At 36.9% G+C, this 16,694-nt stretch overlaps 2 protein-coding genes across 2 annotated transcripts; both read right to left on the bottom strand.

Annotated features, from left to right (window-relative positions):
- Window positions 1-719: 719 nt before the first annotated feature.
- Window positions 720-6,807, bottom strand: emx1 (empty spiracles homeobox 1). Its single transcript, XM_087779921.1, has 3 exons — window positions 6,191-6,807; window positions 4,739-4,923; window positions 720-1,666 (listed from the first exon to the last, which is right to left on the bottom strand). Exons 1-3 carry the CDS (start codon window positions 6,534-6,536, stop codon window positions 1,484-1,486), a joined length of 714 nt encoding a protein of 237 aa, XP_087636047.1. The 5' UTR covers window positions 6,537-6,807; the 3' UTR covers window positions 720-1,483.
- Window positions 6,808-15,575: 8,768 nt separating this feature from the next.
- Window positions 15,576-16,407, bottom strand: noto (notochord homeobox). Its single transcript, XM_087779256.1, has 3 exons — window positions 16,134-16,407; window positions 15,874-16,061; window positions 15,576-15,782 (listed from the first exon to the last, which is right to left on the bottom strand). The coding sequence occupies exons 1-3, from the start codon at window positions 16,405-16,407 to the stop codon at window positions 15,576-15,578; spliced, it is 669 nt and encodes a 222-aa protein (XP_087635382.1).
- Window positions 16,408-16,694: the final 287 nt, after the last annotated feature.

The raw sequence follows: 16,694 nt of genomic DNA, 5'->3' as shown, positions 1-16,694 counted from the left end.
TTTTTAGGATCATCCTTTTAATCAACACAGCTAGCATAGCTTTTTTTAGAGTATTAATCCTATCTTAATAAATTAACCCTGTTCCAGCTTATATTTGACATGCATTGCCTGACCATGAATAGATCTGAAAGTAAGAACCAGAATTTTAAAGTTGATCCTGAAAGAAACTGGCAGCCAGTGAAGAGTTTTTAGGATCAGAGAAATGTGAGTTCTTCTACTAGAGCAGGTCAGAATTCTCACTGAAGAGTTTTGTATTAACTGCAGGCGAAACATATCCTTCTTGTTTAAAAAACAAAATAAACTGTTACAATAGTCTAAACGAGAAGATACAAATGCATGGATTATAAGATCCAGATCGTGTTGTTTAGAGATTTTTCTCAGTTGAAGGAATGTCATGTAGCATCTCAGGCAATAAAATTGGATTTTAAACCACTTAAAAGTTATGTTTTAAAGGATGTAGCCGCACAGTTTTGGATGATTAATGTTAAAGGGAAAACATTCTAAACCCCTAAATCACAGGCGTCAAGCTGGTCCAGAAAAGGGCCAAGACGGTGCAGGTTTTGGATCCAACCAGTCAAGCACATATAGTTGAACCAATCAGGCGTCTGAAGACAGTAATCAATTAATTGTCAGTCAGGTGTTGCTTGTTTAAGCCGACGCCTGATTGGTTAACTCATGTGTGCTTGACGGGTTGGAACAAAAACCTGCACCGTCTCTGCCCTTTTTCTGGACCAGTTTGACACTAAATGTTGTGTTTATTTGTTAGCACTGTTAGCAAGATTTCGTGATTGGCTCACTTTTCTTCCAACTTCACCTAAATTAATTCATGTTTTGTCTTTGGTTATAAGAAAAAAAAAAGGAAAAAAAAAAAAAATCTCTGAATGAAATGAATTTATTTCTAAAACATGTTTTGTTGTGTCTCAGGTTTGTTGGAAGATGAACACGGAACAAAAGCAGAAGCGAGTGTCCGTCAATCTGCACTTGTGGCTCGACCCCCCCTCACCCACCCTCTCCCGAAAACCTCCCACCATCCCTTCCCCTCCGGGCTCCTCCTCGGTGAGTATTTCACATCATCAGTCAGTCTTCATCAGGAGGCGGAAACGGACACGAACAACCGCACAAAAAAAATCATTTTCAAATTCCTTCCTCACAATTTCCTGTTTTGTTCATCCAGCCAATCAGCAGCCGGTTATTAACAGCGTCAAAGCGGTTAATGGAAGCAGCTTTAATGGAACATTAAAGAAAAAAAACAAACAAACAAACGTCGTATTTACAATATAAACATGGCAGAGGCGTCTCTTCATTTGTCACTTCATCATGTGTGCGCTCTATAAATAGATGTGTTTTCTCCGTGTACGAGTGAAGAGATGTTCTCCTCTACTGCGTCTAATCATACCGCTACGTAATAAATAGTGTTGGTCCTCGACTGAGGGGTCGGACTCGTTCCGGTAGTTCGTGGCTCAAGTTCAGAGTGCAGGGGTTTTTAATCCTCAGAGGTCACGTCTATGTCCTCGTTGTTGTTGTTGTTGTTGCTGGGCTGCTTGGTGGCCACGCGCCATCTGTTGATGTGGTGGTTCCCCTTCTTCTTCTGCTGGCTGTCGGGTCCTTCCTCCTCCAGCTTCTGTCGCTTGTACTTGGTCCTTCTGTTCTGGAACCAGACCTTCACCTGCAAGAGACCACATGTCGAGGGTCAAGTCAAACTTTTGTTTTTGGCAAATATCATTGGAGCGCCGATTTTTGGTGGTTGGCGTGTCCACTTACACTTAATATTTTTGAGTACACAAGTGCCTTCACACTGAGCAGTGTGCGAACATGTAGTGCGCACTCAATTGGCGCACTCAAAGCGGCCAGAAAATTGAGTGTGGATCGACGTACACTTTCCAAACTCGACGCTAAACCAAAAGCTACATCTCTGACGACGCGGTTTCGGAGCAGATACCGGCGTAAATGTCTTGAGAAAACACTAATTTTACACACTAAACAACAATAATAACACAATGAAACACAACTTAATCACTTTTTTTCGATTAGAGAAAAGTGCTGTCAAGTGTCGGCGATAGAGTTCCAACGACTGGTTGTGATTAGCGTTAAAAAGTAGTAGAAAAAGAAGCTGTCGAGTCATTTCCTGTAAGTGTGTAGTAGCAGGGTTTTGATTTGAGACAGTACTACCCTGTCGAAATGTGTGCACTGTCTTACAGTGTACTGTAAAGCAGTGCACTTAAATAAGTGCGTGATTTGAGACACAGCAAGTGTCTTTTTTTGGAGTTGCAGGTAGAAATGTAAGTCCATCTGATGGTCACGTCCGAAACTCATTATTTTTGGTCTAAAAAAATACACTTAAAAACATCTTAATACTTCAATACTGCTCGTCTGTAATGTCCCCGTCCGCACTGGGAGCTTGCGCAATATTTACCCGGAGTGTTTCCTGTCTGTGTAGCATTTTATCCTTTTAGCTTCTTCTACAAACAATCTTAAAATAAACACTTGTTTAGTTTTCTTTCTAAACAATTTAGATTACAAGAGGTTGCTTTACAGACGAGCTGTACAGAGGTATTTAATGGATGGACGAAAAAAAAACAACCGTCGGATGTAGGTACATTTTCGCCTAAAAAAAAAAGAATCCGACACTTAGTTGACATGAGGGTGTGAGTAGAAAATGAGTGAGAAAATTCAACCCTAAAATTGATTAAAACACATTTAATAAACTTTAGGGATTTGATTGTATTTAAAAAAAAGAAACAGAGATATGTTGAATTTAGCCTTCAAGAAAAACTAAAACATTTAAACTGATGTTTCATTGTATTTAGTTGCAGATTACCTGTAAAACTCAACAAAAACTAAAGCTGTATCCATAATTCTGAGTTAAAAATCGACCCCCGTTTTGCTGATTTCTCCTCAGATACTGTGGATTTAGTTAACATCGGTTTTGTATCCTTTGATGCTGACGAACTAACCACAAGTCGCTGATCTCAACATAGACGTAGTCCTCTGTGTTTTTTTTGGCGAGAGCATGATGTTCATTAAAGTACAGACGGTTCCACTTGTGTCTCGTGAATGATCGGATTCTTCAACTGATACCAAACAGTAGAAATCTTCAATAACACACTGTCCATTATTAGAGCTTTTTTTTTTTTATTGTATCACTTTGATTGTTTTCTATACTATTTAAGTCCTCGACCATTAAACTATTAATCCATAATTAACATTTTTGTAATTACGATGATCAACAAAATACTCGGAAATTGTAATAGGAAAATTATTTTATTAGTAAATGTCTATTTTGCTTTAAAATCTGATCAGTTATTTGCTGTAGCGTAGAAATTAATGTTGTCCTTGTTGATAAATGTCTTGAATTCTGGGTAATTTGTCGAATTGAATGATGTTTTGGATTAATCCAATGTAAAAAACATTACATTTTTTATTTAATCATTTATTTTACTGCATTTTTAGTAAACTATGTCTTCAGATCTTTACCTTTCTGAGGTTAATGTTGGACTTTTGATTCTGTGACTAAGAAAAAACAAAACATCTGCGCTCTTCAAACCATTTACAAGTTTATGTTTCACTTGGTTTTGGTTAATGTAGTCCAATGACACGGTGAACACTCGTATAATTATCCACCTGCAGCTGCACCTCTTACTAAAGACCGGCGGGAGACTTTGACCCTGCACCAGCAAATGTAACGTCGACGGATTTGCCTCGAGTTATTGCTAATAAGACATTTCACAGCACAATACTGTTGACTCATTAATGTTGAGTCGATGATATTTACTGTACTTTGTCTGATGCCAGACTAAATCCTTTTAAAATGTTTATTATCTATTTATATATATACCCTTACAAAATGCGTTTTTACAATCTTATATAGTTTAATTCATACAAATTAAAAGACTAAGAAGATTTATTCCGATTTTAATATCCCATTGATGTGAAGAATAAATACTTGATTCTTATCTGAATCAAAATCAGAAACTTTTAATGTAAACACAACATACTATAGGATTTTTTTGTTGTTATGGCAGCACAGAATAAAATAATAATACACAGAAAATTAGCAATATTAAAACAGACCATGTGAATCTCTTTTACGCATTTACTCGGGAAAAAGTTGTAAAAATTGTAACAGTTTAAATCTTTTTTTTGTTTGTTTTTTTGTTATGGATTGTGAAAAATAATGTGGCTTTCCAAATGTTTTTATTTATTGTATACACACTTGTCGTTATAGCGATGATTGACATAATTTATAAATATTTACAAAAATAATAATTCATAATTTATTACTTTTTTTCTCGATACAATTATTCCAAAATAAGCGTTAACTTTCCCTAGTTAAATACATGAAGGTTTTTTATTTTATTTACAAAGTTGAAGGAGATTTTTCAATTTTATAATTGTATTAAACTGCTTTAACGGAACTATATGGCTCAATGATATAAAATAATGGTTTATTAATACAGTTTTATAATTAATTTAATTTAAATAAATAAACGAGTAGCATGTTTAGCTATGGGGGGGAAAGCGCGCCTTTTTTTCGCAGCATTTTTTAACAGATAATATAGCGATTCAATCTGTTTTAACGAATATATAAAGTATTTATTAAAATCGCAGAAACTGGTGTTTACGCCCGTATTTCGCTAACTACATATTAACGCAAGTGTTTTTTTAATTTTTTTAATTTGGTTAACGTTAAAATATCTCCATTATGGCCGCCATGTTTGTTTGTTTGTTTTCCGCTCACCTGCGTCTCGGACAAGCTCAGGCTGTTGGCGAGCTGCTTCCTCTCGGCACCGACGACGTAGTGGTTCTTCTCGAAGGCCCGCTCCAGCCGCAGCAGCTGCGACGGAGAGAAGGCGGTGCGGATCCGCTTCGGCTTCCTGGCGAACGGACCGTGGAGCAGCAGACTGTCCTGGGACACGTCGGTACCTGGAGGACGTCAGGTGAGAAGAAGCGTCAACGTCTCGGAAAAAAAAGTATTATTTTAAGTGTTTTTTTTAACAGTCATAAATATATAAAAACGACAGAATTAGTGTTTTTTCTTAAGCGCAGCTGGTTCCGCCCAATACAAGCTGTTCGACATTAAATTCATCGTCGAACGTGAGGTGTGGGATTCGAACTCCAATTATAAGACTCAATTGTCACCTGAGTTCACACGTGAGAGAACTTGTGAATTGATGCATTTTAATGAGGGTTTTAGAGCAAAAAAAAAAAACACACAACAAGTCATTTAATTCTGACGCGTTTTTAATACAAGTTGATGTTTGGCTGTTTGATGTGTTTGTATTAAATGAGATTTTTGGCATCTATTTGCTTTTTAGAACATTTAATTTAAACAGAATGTATTGCATTATCCGGTTACAAGAATATTTGCGCCCATTAGTAAATGTATCTAGTAAAGTATATATATGTACAATTTTTTTTTTTTTAAAGACGTACAATTACACTCTAACGACAAATTATTATATCCTTACGACATTGTTGATCCTGCTTAAAAAAAAAATATATATATATATATATATATATATATATATATATATATGATCTTATTATAAGAAGAAAACGTAAGTTTATAATAATAATAATAATAGTAATAAAACAAATAATACGTGTTTTATGAAGGCGTTATTCTGGAATATGCAACTGTGCATATACATTTAAAACCACAAAAACATAATTAGAAACATTAAATATATGTACATCTTTTTTAAATAAACTTACACTTTAAAGACTCGACATTATTGCTCCAAATATATATATTTTTGTAATTCTGATCGTGTCTTAAAAATAGGGCACGTTAGTTTATAATAATAATAATAATAATAATAATAATAATAATACATGTTATTTGATGTCACTGTATATACAGCGAAAAACATCTTTAAATCTCAATGAAAAGTGGAGAAAATAGTGGTTAAAAATTAAAAAGAAATTATTCTTGAGGCTAAAATGATTCGAAAATGTAACAGTGTTCAGGATAGATTGTAGATTGACGCCGATTTATATTATTTTAAATAATAATAATAAAAGCAGACAATATTTGTGTTTGTTTAAGGAATCTGCGACATCTTGTATCTATTGTTCTGCAAGAATCACTTCGGGGCGAATTTTTAATCGTCATTTTTTCCAAGTATTTTTTTTTCTTTTAATCTCGTTTAAGTCAAATAAAATTAAAATAAAAAACACGTCCTCTGACCTTGAAACCTGTGTCCAAAGAAGCGATTCCGCAGCACCCAGGGGTAAAAGTTGAGCGGGTCCCGATGCTGCGACCCGAAGAAGTGCGGGTGCTGGAGGTGCGACGCCCCGAGCTGGTGCGGGGCCACCGTCAGCGACGGGTGGTTGACCGTGTCCGGGAACATCAGGTCCGGGCCCTGGTACAGGGACCTGGCGGGGGGACCTCCCTGGTACCCGTTCATCAGGGCGTCCGTGGCGGGGCTGGCGTACGACAGCGCGGTGGGTCTGAGGGGCTCCTCGCTGAGCGGGTTCTCTTTCGCCACCAGGGACTCGATGGTGAAGCAACGCTTCCCCGCGGACGGAAACATGGTCTCTGGTTCTGAGGGGGGAACACTTGTGCGTGGAGGTCGCGAGGCTCGCGCTCAGTGACGCATGGCTCGTGGAGATGCTGCTTGAAAAGTCAACAGCGCTTCAGCGCGTGAGGAAGAAGAAGCGCCTGCGAGGAGCCTCGTGATTGGTCCAGAGCTGCTGCCAATACTTCCGCTCAAGATCACAGCGGCTTAGTTACACGAGCACGCTGGGAAGAAAAAAAAAAGAGTGTGCGCCAATTAGAGGCTCATTGTGGCCCCTCGGCCCCTAGCACCGTTATTCTACTAACCATAGGGAGACCATAGAGAATTTCTACTCTTGAATTCCACTCTTGGAAAACTTCATCACTGACCTGAGATTCATTCATCGATCAATTTAAACTTTTTCCTCTCGATCAAGACATGTTTTACATTTTAAAACTAATTTTCATTAATGATCTACTTATAATCAATACATCTCTGCTCAGCTCTTAATACATCTGTAATAATAACTAATAGAATAGTTTAGTACTTTGTATTTATCAAATGATTGACGGATGATTTTTGTAATTTAGTATTTATTTTTTATTTTATTTCAACTTATTTATTTGCGTAATGCTTTGTATTTTAACAATAATTAATTTATCAATTATTTTTATCTATTTTCTTTTTCATTTTTCATATAATATATTGATATTTAGATTTTAAATTTTAACATTATTGTTTAAATACGTTAAAATATATATACAGTATATATACAACACTATAATAAACATGCTGGTTATTGCTAATAACATTTATTTAGGATTTTCTTTATTGCATTTTTATTTGTATTAATGACTTTTAATTTTTTTTTTTAATGTAAACGTATATACTGAAAATATGTACTGACTTTCAGGGGAGGGGGAGTCAAACATATATTGTATTGTATTTCAATCGAATTTAAGAGAACATCTTTAAAAGTATTTTTAATTTAGCTACTGCATGATCAACCTTTATTGACAAAAAACAATAAATTCATATTAATGTGAAAATGACGAGCATTTGATATTATTAACGATTAAAGCGATATTATTAGTAATAATAACAATAAATATTGTTTTTTCATTTAAATGATCGTGTTTTAATAATCCACTCGTTTCTCTTGACGAGCCGGAAACGGGCGTAAAAAAAAAGTAATGTTTGCGAGTGAAATAAATCCACAGCGTCTCGCGCCTGAGAAAAACCTCTCACCGAGTCAATCATTGGCGCCTAAACGCGCTCGTTTGGCCGCATTAGAAAATCATTAGCGATGGAAATGACGAGTTGAAACAAGTTGTTGATGAGGCTTTTAGAACTAAACGTCTGGAAAAACACTGAAGCAAAAAAAAAAAAAAAATGTGGAGAAACATTTCAACCCAGAGCAGTTTCTTCTGACGTAACGACCTTCTCTCCTCCATCCTCCTAATAACTTTCCTTTCAAAGTACATTTTCTCGGGTCGAATCACTCTTTCCTTTTGTTCCCCGCACTGATCCCAGATAAGGCTGATCCAATAACCCGCAGGAAATTAAGATATATCTGCAGTTAAAAAAAAAAAAAAAAGGCTCCTAATGGCGCAACAGCAGGAACTTGATGGTTGACCGAGCCGTGCAGAAAAGCGCAGTGAGTTTAATGATGAAGCCCTGGAGGCCCCTGAGCACTGATCCCGATCGCTGCTGGTTAAAATGTGTCCACATCTCTGCATTAACCAAAACAAAGCGGATCAGTGTTGCGTTGTTCCGAACCTGCCCCGAGGCTCCAGACTCACCTGAACGCATCACAAAGAGCACGAGCTCCGCTTTCATGCTTCTTCTTCTTCTTTAAACAAAACTTTAAAAAAAAATACACGTTAACATAAGTTGCGACGGTACATTTCCGTTAAACATTTTAAAATCCACATTTGAACTCGACAATGTCGCTTCATAAAGGAAAGGCAGGTGTTCTCAAAACGATGTGAGCATGGAAGTGCGACAAAGTTGATTTTCAACCAATGTTTGGATCGCGTTGTCAAGCATTATTTTTTATACATCGACTTATATAATATCGATTATATTCGCACCAAAATTACACAAGAGCCAAGCTTTCAAACCTGCGACCCGTGGGCCACTTATTGCCGACGAAGAATTTTATTTATTAATCGCCTTCAAGCTACTTTTCTTCCGTACGATATTGTCCATACGTTCACGACACATACCGTAAAGTTGTTAAATCTCCTTTAAAAAACAATGTATTTTTTTTGCTAACCTACGGAAATTGGCTACTTTATTGGCTACACTTTAAACTGTTTTTTTGGGGACACTTTTCGAAAGTTTGAGATCATTATTTTAGAAATGTATAAATTAGCATAGCCTTTAGCTTCTGTAAAAATAGCTTCAATGATATGGAAGCTAACGGCTAATACTATACCTTTAGTCGTTCTAGAACGTTCTATCAAAGATTTTATTTATTTTTTTATCATCAAATCTTGAGTTAAAAAGTCAAAGTGCAAATTTAACACAAACTAAATGCATGTTTACAAGCGATTCCACTTGTTAAGTCACGAGTTCAAGATATTTTTTTAATGACTTATTTGGCAGTAATTAATAAACGTGTTAATGAACATGTTCCGAAGTGTAAACTAAGCTCAACCGCAACAACACACACTTTCCGCATCATAACAAGTAACACGCATGCGTCAGCTGTGAGTTAAACCATCAGGAAGAGTATTTCATATTTATATATTTATATATTTATAAATCTCATTATATGACGAACACAAGTTCATCACGTGCTGTTGCTGAGCTTTAAAAGACATGACTGGACTTTAAACGTATGATCGCTAACTTCCATCAAACATACTATTAATTTAAATGTATTTCTATAAATGAATAATTCCGATTTCCTCGCACGTTGTATTTAAATCGTTCAATCTGTGCGTGAGAATGTTTGCCTTTATGTGGTTTTGGTGGACGTGGCTGCCCTCTAGTGGACACTTTAATTAACAACCACACTGTCGGTTTAAACGTGAACGCAAGTTAGTTTTCTAAAGTCTTTATTAAATATACATTAAGACCATTAGAGAGGTTGAATTATAAATATACTTCCCAAAAAAATACTATTCAAAATACTATTAAAATCAGTTCAATCCGAATATAATTTCTGGGTATATTAAACACGATTTTATGATAAATATTTAAAATATTTAATATTAAATAACAATATCCTGTTTTATTCCCACGTTTATTTCGAGTACAATGAGCGCATAGAAAACTGTTACCTGGTGAAAACCATCGCCTAAATAAAATAAATAGAAGCCAATGCTGCCACCACGTGGAGAAAGTATGTAATAGCGCTGTCTGTTCCTGGAATATTCCTGAAGAATAAACATTTTCGATCATCAATAATCAAATAAAAATCGATCAGCGCATGAATTTGATTTGAATTTTAATAATGTAATAAACAAAAGTGTTAAATATCGACCAAGTTATCCTGTTTAATTACATGTTTTGAACTTATAACTAAGTAAAATATTAGCCTTTTTAATATCTATATTTGTCGCAGGCAACACGGGGGTCACCCCCGCCCCCCCCCACTCGTGGCTCCTCCCCCTTCATTAATAAACTAATTGGCCGTTTTGTTTGTGTGTTCAGCGCTAATCTGTTGCACTTAGAAAGTCGGAAGATTTCACATCATTCTAACGAGACGGGAAAAGTAGCACGTCACTGCGTTTGTGTCACCTGAGTGACAAGTGGGGTCACCGCCGCACCTGTGGGGGCCCCGGGGCCGAAAGCAAACACCGGTGACGTCATCGTCTTCATTATCATCAAAGGAACTGGAAATTAAAATATATTCCTTAAATAAAATAAAGTACATTCAAATAAAACAACAAAAAAACGATTTATGTTTTATACATATATATATATATATACATGTATACATGTCTGTGTTTACATATGTGTGTGTATATGTGTGTGTGTATATTTGTGTGTATATACATGTTTATGTGTGTGTGTGTGTGTGTGTGTGTGTGTGTGTGTGTGTGTGTGTGTGTGTGTGTGTGTGTGTGTGTGTGTGTGTGTGTGTGTGTGTGTGTGTGTGTGTGTGTGTGTGTGTGTGTGTGTGTGTGTGTATATGTTTGTTTGTATTTACATGTCTGTGTGTGTATGTGTATTTGTGTGAGTGGATATACATTCGGTATATGTGTGTGTGTATATACATGTCTGTGTGTGTATGTGTATTTGTGTGAGTGGATATACATGTGTGTGTATATGTGTGTATATACATGTTTGTATATGTGTGTATATACATGTGTGTTTGTATTTACATGTATATGTGTGTGTGTATATATGTGTGTGTATATACATGTCTGTGTGTGTATGTGTATTTGTGTGAGTGGATATACATATGTGTTTGTATATACATTTATATATGTGTGTGTGTGTGTTTGTATTTACATGTGTGTATGTATGTGTGTGTGGGTAAATACATGTGTGTATATACATGTTTGTATATGTGTGTGTATATACATGTGTGTTTGTATTTACATGTATATATGTGTGTGTATATGTGTGTTTGTATTTACATGTGTGTATGTATGTGTGTATATGTGTGTTTGTATTTACATGTGTGTATGTATGTGTGTATATGTGTGTTTGTATTTACATGTGTGTATGTATGTGTGTATATGTGTGTTTGTATTTACATGTGTGTATGTATGTGTGTGTGTGTGTGTGTACATGTATGTATATGTGTGTGTGTATATACGTGTGTGTATGTGTGTGTATATGTGTGTGTGTGTACATGTGTGTATATGTGTGTGAGATATACATGCGTGTGTGTGTGTGTACATGTGTGTGTGTACATGTACATGTATGTATATGTTTGTGTGTATATACAGTATGTATGTATGTATATGGGTGTGTGTATAAACATGTATGTATATAGGGTTAAATGATAACTTATATATATATATATTCATATATATATCAATTATTCACACCAAATTACACAAGAGCTAGGGTTTCAAACCTGCGACCTGTGGGCCACGTTTGACCGACAGGATTTGTACATGTTTAACGCACCCGTGTCTCATCTACTGTACATGCTACTTTTATGTGTGTGTACATGTGTGTGTAAGAGTATGTATATATGTATATACAGTATATGTGTATTTTAGGTCTTTCAAAAGAAACTAACCAAACGTTAGCATATAGCATCACAGGCTAACGTCGCTAAACCGTTGTTTACGAAAAAACTTCACTCGGTGCCCAAAAAAACGCTTGACTCTCCGAAAAAACAAATCGTCAGGAACTGCCACTTCCTGTCGGAGGTTCCAGAGAAAACAGAAGTCCCTTCTGACGCCGAACCACTTCTCTTTCAGGGCCCGGAGCGCGTCACGGGGCCATTGTGTCGTCTCCATTCAGCCGCCCAACAAAAGCCAACCTCCACTTCAAACGCCCGTAATGAAAGCTAATGACTATTAGATGGAGTAGCGTCCTCCTCCGCTCCACAAATAAAATGCTAAAGATTTTCCTTCTCCCTGGTTTACAGTCGCCCCCCCCCCCCCCCAACACACACACACACACACACACACTCTAAAAGTCATCCTCGTCATGAGGTTATTCCTCTCCATGAGAACTTTCACACCTTCACTGCGTCACAACGACCACGTCTTAAACTGGACACACACACAGTTACCTGGACCTGCTCGTGTTTTACAAGCCGTCGACAAAAAACCCTTTAAAGAGCGACAGGAAGTCGACGCTGAGAGAAGAAGAAGAAGAAAAAGAAAAGAAAAGAAGCATCAATGGCAGATGAAGATGTTTCCTTTACTTAAGTAGCTTCATGTGAGATTTAAAGATTCCCCGCCGGCCTCCGCTTGTTTCCAGTCGCTAAGGTGTCCCCGGTGCTAATTGGGACGAGACCCCGAGACCTTCCTCCGTCCCCCCACCTCCGTCCCCCCCCAGGCTCCCGCAGACCTCTGGCGGCTTCTTTCTGTCCCTCAATGGGATTACGCCGGACTGTGGAGGGACCTGACGAGGGAGATGATCACATCAGAAACTTCTCTCCGGGGTTTTCAACACACAAGTCCTGCTCCTGCAGAGACTCCGGCGACTCGGGTCAGACCGCGAGAGAACCGGCGGGGGGTCACGTTTCTGAGGCCCCCGGGGCCCCCCGTCTTTCCTGGACCATTTACAATTAACTCTGATGAATATTGACAGTTTAAATGAGGTTTTTTTGACGATTTATAATCCCCAACAATAAGCTATACAAACTTAATTAAACTAGACTAATACACTTTTTTTTTATTTCTAATTCAATTATTTCCAACATTTTTTAAAAATGTTATCTACTTGTGTTGCAGTTTCTAAGTGTTTATTCACCATCAAGTCTAAACTTAAATTTATAATCCTTATTTAAGTTAAGAGTTTTCATTTTATTTACGAACCTTTCAGGATCTAGGATCAGTTTGCGTATCTAAAAACATCGTAATATTCAAAAAGATCATGTACTGGGAAGGTTCAGAATATGTGTTGGTGTGAATTCTACCCGATTTTTTTTAAACTAATTAAATATTTAAAATCACAGTTTTCCATTTGTTCCAAGACATGAACCATTTTCTATATCCTGGAAACCCCCAAAAAAGAACTAAAAATGAATAAACCATGATGTATTTCCCTTTTATTACGATGCTAAATTCTAATATATGGATATTTTTGACTACTTTTTGACAAGAAACAGTTTCATATTTTGGAAATTATCTCTCAATTTAATCTTTTGTCAAGTGATACAAAAGTAACTTCTAGTTAAATACAATTAACTCTGATGAATATTGACAGTTTAAATGAGGTTTTTTTGACGATTTATTTGTGTCTTATTTTGAAATTGAAACCAAAAATCTGGTGGTTTTGACACTTTGACAAAAGTAAATCAGTGTCGTCAGAATATTGAAGGTTAATTCAAACATTTCAAATGTTTTTATTTTAAATATTGTGGGTTTTTTTAAGCATTTAATACTTTTTAGAATAATTAAATTCCACAATATCTTTATTGAAAGCTTGGAATTGTTTTTATTTAATCATGTCATTTAGGAGTTTCTACACTAAAAACTTTGAATTTGGTTAAAAAAAAGAATTTGGTAACTTTTTCAAATGACTGAATTAGTTTTTACACGTAGAATTTGATTATCTTATTACAATAATTCAGAAATAAAAGTCTCCAAATGTATTTATTTTTCATTTGTAGACTTTTAAATTCAATATAAAAAATGGTCGCACCAACATTTTTATATTGAATTTCAAGGTGGATACAGTAAAGTATATTAAATTTAAAACATATATTTTTTAATCATTAGAATTTTAATATCAAACTCTATGTGTAATCATTTATGTTGACAGAATTTTAGCATTTTTTTATTTTGAATTTATGTCAAGTATAAAGTAAAAAATATTGAATTAATGACATTTATTATTCAATTATCGGAATTACGACATCAAACTCTATGTGTAAAAGAACATTTTGAATTTTTACATTGAATTCAAAAGTGTATAAAGTAAAAAAAATATTGAATTAAGAACATTTATTTTTCAATTATCGGAATTACGACATCAAACTCTATGTGTAAAAGAAAAGTCTTTCATTTATGCAATATTTTGAATTTTTACATTGAATTTAAGAGTGTATGAAGTAAAAAATATTGAATTAAGAACATTTATTTTTCAATTATCGGAATTACGACATTAGACTATGTTCTCTAAATTAAGATACAAAACTCTCGGTGTAAAAAAAAATATCTCATTCATTTTGAAAAATTAAAGTTTCAACATTTGAAAATGTTAAATTGAAACCAATACTCGGACGACACTGATACACGTCTGGTGGTGAGCGTCGTGGTCGGACGTGGACACCTGCCCCAGAACAGGCGTTTAAACAGATTAGACAGTGAGACCCCGAGACAGACTGACCCCTACCACCCCGGGCTACACATATCCTGCTAATCTTCGAGCTGCTTATTTATTTGTGTAGCTTAATCTGGGGGTGGGGGGGGCTTTAGTCTAAACTGACTGAGATCAAAACGAGGAAGGAATTGTCTCTCTGCTCTTCTGGAACAGCCGGAGAGAAGAAAAAAACACTTTTTCTCAACGATCGTGAGCAAATAATGAAGATTAAATTACTATTATGTGTTTTTATATTTGAATTGAACACAACAAAGGCATAAAAGAAAATATGTTTATTCTTCTTTTTTCTGGAAGCTGTTTTAATCCCCAACAATAAGCTATAAAAACTTAATTAAACTAGACTAATACACTAATTTTTTTATTTCTAATTCAATTATTTCCAACATTTTTTAAAAATGTTATCTACTTGTGTTGCAGTTTCTAAGGGTTTATTCACCATCAAGTCTAAACTTAAATTTATAATCCTTATTTAAGTTAAGAGTTTTCATTTTATTTACGAACCTTTCAGGATCTGGGATCAGTCTGCGAATCTAAAAACATTGTAATATTCAAAAAGATCATGTACTGGCAAGGTTCAGAATATGTGTTGGTGTGAATTGTACCCAATTTTTTAACTAATTAAATATTTAAAATCACAGTTTTCCATTGTTCCAAGACATGAACCATTTTCTATATCCTGGAAACCCCCAAAAAAGAACTAAAAATGAATAAACCATGATGTATTTCCCTTTTATATGGATGCTTAATTATATTCTATGGATATTTTTGACTAGTTTTTCACAAGAACCCGTTTCATATTTAAGAAATGATCTCTCAATTTAATGTTTTGTCAGGTGATACAAAAGTAACTTCTAGTTAAATACAATATTATTATAAATATATTCAGCTTCAGCTTCAGTGAAATTCTTGCAAAAATGACATTTCTTTCTGTTATTAAAAAAAAAAGGATAAACAAGACAAGAGTTGGTTTATGTATAAAATATATTTTGAGTCTTTCATTGAAATATACAGACACGTCATTATAATAAAAGAGCGATGGAAGTAGAAAATTAAATATATAACTATACATCTATTTAAATATATGTACACGGGTCCAGGTCGGGATCAGCAGTGGTCAGAGAAGTCATCGGACACATCCACGTCCACGTCCGAGGAGTCCGAGAACTCCACGTCCTCCTCCTCTCCCTCGTTCCCTTGGGAGCCGGGACTCTTGGGGGGGGCGGCCAGACCCAGCTTGGCGAGCTTGGCCTGTTGCTGCTCCAGACTCTGCTTGCGCCACTTGATGCGTCGGTTCTGGAACCAAACCTTCACCTGCAAAAAAAAAAAAAAACATCAAGTTAGATCCTGGACTCTTTTAGGGGGACGGGGATCGGGGGGTTCTGGGTGATGACGTCACACACACCTGAGCCTCGGTGAGCTGCAGCGCGGACGCCAGCAGGAACCTCTCGGAACCGACCATGTACTGCTGGCGCGCGAACTCCTTCTCCAGCCGGGACAGCTGGTCGCTGGTGAAGCTGGTGCGCATGCGCTTCGATTTCCCACCTTTAGTTTTGAACGCGTGGAGACCCGGGTTGACCTTCGACATGGACGCTGCAGAGAGAGAAAGATGGGTTAAAAAAAAGAAGAAAATAAACTTTAAAAAATGACGTCACTGGCGCGTACCTTGTGCGTAAAACCCGCGGCACGTCGTCTGGTACGCGAACGGCGGACAACAGTAGACGGAGTATCCCGGCGGCGCGTGCACGGGAGAGTACACGTAGGACGCGGGTGACACCCCGATGGGTCCTGGCAGGTACGTGATCCCCGGGGGCCCCTCGTCCTTGGCCAGGAGCGCGTCGATGGTGAACGAGGTCCCGGGTTTGCGCAGCATTTGCGGCGCGTAATGACGCAGTGGGTACGATCCGTACGATCCGAGGGTGGTGCTGTGCGGCTGCATGGTTGTTGCGTCTGGTCCCGGGGTCTTCCCAAAGTGCAAGTGAAGTAGGCTCCCCCCTCCCTTTATACCCGGGGGCCAGGGGACCCGGAGGTGTCAACAACCCCCCGCGGCGCCTTTGTCTTTGTAATGCGCAGATGAGAGGAGAACATCTCCTGACGTTCCTATCCAATTAATTGGAGCGAGAAGGTCGAGCTGAGCTCGTCAAACATCCTCGTCTTTTGAGGACCTGCTGAGACCAGGAGGGGGGGGTTTAGTGGTCGACAAATTCCTGCGTGGATCTTAAATCC

This window comes from Callionymus lyra, chromosome 18 (assembly GCF_982586985.1).
Source record: "Callionymus lyra chromosome 18, fCalLyr1.hap1.1, whole genome shotgun sequence".
Lineage (NCBI taxonomy): Eukaryota > Metazoa > Chordata > Actinopteri > Syngnathiformes > Callionymidae > Callionymus > Callionymus lyra.
The sequence above is the reverse complement of the archived record's forward strand: the minus strand, read 5'-3'. Positions and strand labels throughout refer to the sequence as shown.

Excerpts from the sequence above, each read along its gene's own strand:
- emx1 (XM_087779921.1), bottom strand. The coding sequence starts at position 6,536 with ATGTTTCCGTCCGCGGGGAAGCGTTGCTTCACCATCGAGTCCCTGGTG. Across the intron at positions 4,924-6,190 it reads CTTTGGACACAGGTTTCAAG|GTACCGACGTGTCCCAGGAC; the intron begins GTCAGAGGACGT and ends GACGTCCTCCAG. Across the intron at positions 1,667-4,738 it reads TGAGCTTGTCCGAGACGCAG|GTGAAGGTCTGGTTCCAGAA; the intron begins GTGAGCGGAAAA and ends GGTCTCTTGCAG.
- noto (XM_087779256.1), bottom strand. The coding sequence starts at position 16,407 with ATGCAGCCGCACAGCACCACCCTCGGATCGTACGGATCGTACCCACTG. Across the intron at positions 16,062-16,133 it reads CCGCGGGTTTTACGCACAAG|CGTCCATGTCGAAGGTCAAC; the intron begins GTACGCGCCAGT and ends CTCTCTCTGCAG. Across the intron at positions 15,783-15,873 it reads TGCAGCTCACCGAGGCTCAG|GTGAAGGTTTGGTTCCAGAA; the intron begins GTGTGTGTGACG and ends TTTTTTTTGCAG.